The sequence below is a fragment of the Colobus angolensis genome, unplaced genomic scaffold (genome assembly GCF_000951035.1).
Source record: "Colobus angolensis palliatus isolate OR3802 unplaced genomic scaffold, Cang.pa_1.0 Scaffold219, whole genome shotgun sequence".
Lineage (NCBI taxonomy): Eukaryota > Metazoa > Chordata > Mammalia > Primates > Cercopithecidae > Colobus > Colobus angolensis.
The window spans coordinates 1,985,086-1,990,545 of record NW_012115366.1 but is presented as its reverse complement, the minus strand read 5'-3'; the positions used below and the strand labels follow the sequence as shown (position 1 = coordinate 1,990,545).

General features: G+C 44.9%; 1 protein-coding gene across 1 annotated transcript; it reads left to right on the top strand.

Moving 5' to 3' along the window:
• The first annotated feature begins 4,687 nt into the window (after positions 1-4,687).
• On the top strand, positions 4,688-5,108 carry LOC105512760 (myeloma-overexpressed gene 2 protein homolog). Its single transcript, XM_011943347.1, has one exon. It carries the CDS (start codon positions 4,697-4,699, stop codon positions 4,868-4,870), a length of 174 nt encoding a protein of 57 aa, XP_011798737.1. The 5' UTR covers positions 4,688-4,696; the 3' UTR covers positions 4,871-5,108.
• The last annotated feature ends 352 nt before the right edge of the window (positions 5,109-5,460 follow it).

The following is a 5,460-nucleotide window of genomic DNA, read 5'->3' as shown; positions in this document are numbered from 1 at the left end:
CCGCCTGCCTTGGCCTCCCAAAGTGCTGGGATTACAGGCATGAGTCACCATGCCCAGCTGCTGGTTTTTTTTTTTTTTTTTTTTTCCCTGCCTTTCCCTCAACCTTCCCTGCCACTATGCCAGTTTTGAAATTTTTTTTTTTTTTTTTTTTGAGACATTCTCACTCTGTTTCCCAGGCTGGAGTGTAGTGGCGCGACAATAACTTACTATAACCTTGAACCTCTGGGCTCAAACAACCCTCCTGCTCAGCCTCCTCAATAGCTGGGACTACAGGCATGTGCCATCACACCCAGCTAATTTTTTAATTTTTTGTAGAGATGCAGTCTCGCTGTGCTGCCCAGGCTGATCTTGAATTCCTGCAATCCTCCTTCCTTGGGCTCCCAAAATTTGGGATTATAGGCATGAGCCACCATTCCCAGCGCTGAAACACTTTTTGAAGCTTGTATTGGTAACCTAATACAAGTAAGTCATCAGGGGTGTCTATATTTCATATAGCTGTGTTTCTAATAAAGCTGTAATTAAAAGAACATTTGTAACTTAAAGTTCTAAGATGCCACTCAGAATTGAGTGTACCCCCCCAATTCTTCTTCTCACATGCACATTTTAGTGATAGTTTTAAATTAAATTTTGAACCTGTGGTTTGTTTTGTTTTTTTCTGAAACAGGGTCTCACTTTCTCTACCAAGCTGGAGTGCAGTGGTGCGATCTTGACTCACTGCAACCTGTGCCTCCCAGGTTCAAGCGATTCTTGTGCCTCAGCCTCCCAAGTAGCTGGGATTACAGGCATGCACCACCATGCCCGACTAATTTTTGTGCTTTTAGTAGAGACGGGGTTTCACCATGTTGGCCAGGCTGGTTTCGAACTCCTAACCTCAGAAGATCTACCCGCCTTGGCCTCCCAAAGAGCTGGGATTACAGGCGCGAGCCACTGCATCCGGCCAAGCCTGTGCTCTTTATTTCCTCCATACTGCTTCATAAACTTGGGGGCATTGAGCTTGGGACTTATCTCGCAGAGGCTGAAACCACCTTTGTCTTCCTCTCCATGGAAATTAAATAGGTTTCATGTCAAGCATAGTACTTGTGGTGTCTGTACAAATTAGAAAAAGGTATCTCTTCCTCAAGCCCCCCCCCCAAAAAGTGTTATGTTAATATTTATTCCTTAACAACAGTAATTAAGATAAACGTACAGGAGCACTCGCCCCTCCCCCAAAGCTGAGAGCCTTCGTGTCACCTGATATATTAGCTGAAGCAATATTCCTAGGTGAGAAATGTGTTTCCATAATCCAGAGGCCACCAAGCACAGTGCTTCCTTATTTGTGGCAGGGAATACAAGATACAGCAATTAGTCGCTAACTTTGGAGGAGATATCCTGGCATGCCCTTGGCCAACAGACCCTGCAAAACTTGACCAAAATGGCAGGTCCCTGAATCCTCCCAGGGTTTATCTCCCACCATCTGGATTGCATGTGTCTCACCAAGGCCTCCAGTGTGCTAGCCATGTTGTGCTCATCCTGCCTGCCTGCATGATGTCAGTAACACAAAGGGTCACTGCAGTGTCTGCGTGACATATTGATGGTACAGATACCTTCAAACTATATTATGATAGAGACCAGGAAAATTAACATAGCCCTAGAGCAAAACACTGAGCTAATATTTATGTGAATGAGGACAGTTTCCGATCTTCTTTTCTAATTGGGATGGAACTCTAATATAAAATCCACCACCATAACAAACTAAAGGAGAAAAAAATACATGGTCACCTCAATAGATGCAGAAAAAGCATTTGACAAACCTAACATCTATTATAAAAATTCTCAGCCAGCTGGGATGAGAAGAAAACCTCCACAACATGAGAAAGGGCATCCATGAAAACCTAACAGCTAACCCCAAACTGAATGTTTTTGCCCTAAAATTAGGAACTTGCCCCAAAATTAGGCAAGGATGCCCACTCTTACCACTCTTGTTTGTGCTTCTTTGATCTGAAAATATATGGCTTTCACAAAATTTGAGCAGTTTTCAGTCATTGTTTCTTAACTTTCATTTAACACAGTACTGGAAGTCCTAGCAAGTGTGACAAGGCAAGAAAAAGAAAAGTCTTAATATTGAAAGGAAAAAATAAAATTATTCCCACTCACAAATGATATAATCATCTGTGCATAAAATCCTAAGGAATATATATATGTATTTGGAAAAAAACAGCTCCATGGCCAAGCATGGCAGCTCACACGTGTAATCCCAGCACTTTGGGAGGCCAAGACAGGAGAATTGCTTGAGGCCAGAAGTTCGAGACTAGCCTGAGCAACATAGGGAGACTCCATCTCTACAAAAAAATGTTTAAAATGGCCAGAAATAGCGGTGTGTGCCTGTGGTCCCAGCTACCTGGGAAGCTGAGACAGGAGGATCACTTGAGCCCAGGAGTCTGAAGCAGCAGTAAGTTGGATTGTGCCACTGCAGCATAGAGCCTGGGCAATAGAGCGAGATAGCTGTCAAGAAAAAAAAAAAAAAAGCTTCTACCTAATATTCAAGTTAATCAAGATCACAAGATTTGAGATCAATATACAAAAATCAACTACAGTTCAATATATTAGCAAGGAACAATTAAAAACAAAATTTAAAAAATAACACCTGCATTTGTTTGCTAGGACTGACATTAAAAAGTACCACAAACCAAGTGGCTAAAACGACAGAGATTTATTTTCTCACAGTTCTAGAGGGTAGAGGTCAAAGATCAAAGCATCAGCTGATTTGGTTTCTCTTAAAGCCTCTCTCCTGGCCCTACAGGTGCCTACCTTCTCCCTATGTTTTCACATGGTGGACAGAGAAAGCTCTTGTGTCTCTCTCCTCTCCTTTTCCCCTTTTTTTTTTTTTTTTTTTTGAGACAGTCTCGCTCTTTTGCCCAGGCTGGAATGCAGTGGCGCAGTCTGGGCTCACTGAAACCTCCACCTCCCGGGGTTCAAGTGATTCTCATGCTTTAGCCTCCTGAGTAGCTGCAATTACAGACTCACGCCACCAACCCCAGCTAATTTTTGTTTTTTTAGTAGAAATTGGATTTTGCCATGTTAGCCAGCCTGGTCTCAAACTTGTGACCTCAAGGGATCCACCCACCTTGGCCTCTCAAAGTGCTGGGATTACAGGTGTCAGCCACCGCGCCAGCCTCTCTCTCTTCTTAAAGGGACACTAGTCATACTGGATTAGGGCCCACCCATGTGAACTTAATTACTTAATTACTTCTTTAAGGTTCTGTCTCCAAATACAGTCACAATCTGAAGTACTGGGGGTTAGGACTTCAGCATATGAATTGGGGTGACATAGTTCAGCCCATAAAAATACCATTGATAAGAGCTCAAAAAATGAAATACTTCAATATAAATCGAACATAAGGATGTGCAGGATCTGTATGCTGGAAACTACAAAACGCCAATGAAAGAGATAGAAGAAGACCTAATAAGCGAATAAACACACAGTGTTCAAGGATTGGAAAGCACAGTCAGTATAGTTTTGTTTTGTTGTTGTTGTTGAGACAGTCTTGCTCTGTTGCCTGGGTTGGAGTACAGTGGCATGATCTCGGCTCACCAAAATCTCCGCCTCCCAGGTTCAAGCAATTCTCCTGCCTCAGCCTCCTGAGTAGCTGGGATTACAGGCACACACCACCATGCCCAGCTAATTTTTGTATTTTTTAGTAGAGACAGGGTTTCACTGTGTTGGCCAGGTTGATCTCAAACTCCTGACCTCGTGATCCGCCCACCTCAGCCTCCCAAAGTGCTGGGATTACAGGCATGAGCCACCACACCCAGCCTCACAGTATAGTTAAGATGCCAATTGTCCCCACGTTGACCCACAGATTTAATGCAATTCCAATCAAAATCCTAGCAAGATTCTTTGGAGAGAGACAAACTGAATCTAAAATGTGTATGGAAAGGTAAGAAGACAATTAATAGCCAAAACAAGTTTGAAAAGCAAAAGGCATGGGATTCACACTGCCCATTTGTGTGTGTATGTGTGTGTGTTTCCCAGATTGATGTTCGTTTGTTTGTTTTTGAGACGGAGTCTTGCTCTGTTGCCCTGGCTGGAGTGCAACAGTACAATCTTGGCTCACCACAACCTCTACCTCCCAGGTTTAAGCGACTCTCCTGCCTCAGCCTCCCAAGTAGCTGGGATTACAGGTGCACGCCACCACGCCCAACTAATTTTTGTATTTTTGGTAGAGACAGGGTTTCGCCATATTGGCCAGGCTGGTCTTGAACTCCTGACCTCAGGTAATCCACCCACCTCAGCCTCCTAAAGTGCTGGGATTACAGACATGAGCCACTGCACCCGGCCTCCCAGATTGTTTTTTTTGTTTTTTTTTTTTTTTTTGAGGCAGAGTCTCGCTCTGTCGCCCGGACTGGAGTTCAGTGGCCGGATCTCAGCTCACTGCAAGCTCCGCCTCCCGGGTTTACGCCATTCTGCTGCCTCAGCCTCCGGAGTAGCTGGGACTACAGGCGCCCGCCACCTCGCCCGGCTAGTTTTTTGTATTTTTAGTAGAGACGGGGTTTCACCGTGTTAGCCAGGATGGTCTCGATCTCCTGACCTCGTGATCCGCCCGTCTCGGCCTCCCAAAGTGCTGGGATTACAGGCTTGAGCCACCGCGCCCGGCCCCAGATTGTTTTATTGTGGTAAAGTATGGATAAGATAAAATTTACCGGCCGTGGGCCCGAGATGAAGCCGGCCGTGGACGAGATGTTCCCCGAGGGCGCCGGGCCGTACGTGGACCTGGACGAGGCGGGTGGCAGCACCGGGCTCTTGATGGACTTGGCAGCCAATGAAAAGGCCGTTCATGAAGACTTTTTAAATGATTTTGAAGATCTTTTTGATGATGATGACCTCCAGTGAGATGACCTCTGGCTGCAGGCGGGGCCAGGCGCTTGGTACAGAGTCGCAGTGTGAGCCTGCACAGGACAGTTTCAGGTGGTTTTAAAGAACACTTGGAGATCCCTTGAATTTAGGACCTGGTTAACCAAGAAAGATAAGAATGTTCTTCACCACCTAGATGAGGCTGTTCGTCTCTGAACATGACCAGGTTGTGTCCTCACTCCAATTAAAAGAAAGCAATGTCAAAAAAAAAAAAAAAGATAAAATTTATCATTTAACTTTTTTTCTTTTTAAGAGATGGAATCTCACTATGTTGCCCAGGCTAGATTCGAACTCCCAGGCTGGAGTGATCCTCCTAGCTCAGCCTCCTGAGTAACTGAGACTACAGGCACATACCGCCACATCCGACCAATTTTTGTACTTTTGTAGAGACGAGGTTTCACCGTGTTGGCCAGGCTGGTGTCAAACTCCTGGCCTCAACTGATCCACCTGGCTGGGCCTCCCAAAATGCTGAAATTACAGGCATAAGCCACTGTCCCCAGCCCACCAACACTTTTTATTGTTAATTTTATTGATAGTAGCTATTCTAATTTAGGGTGTAAAGTGATATC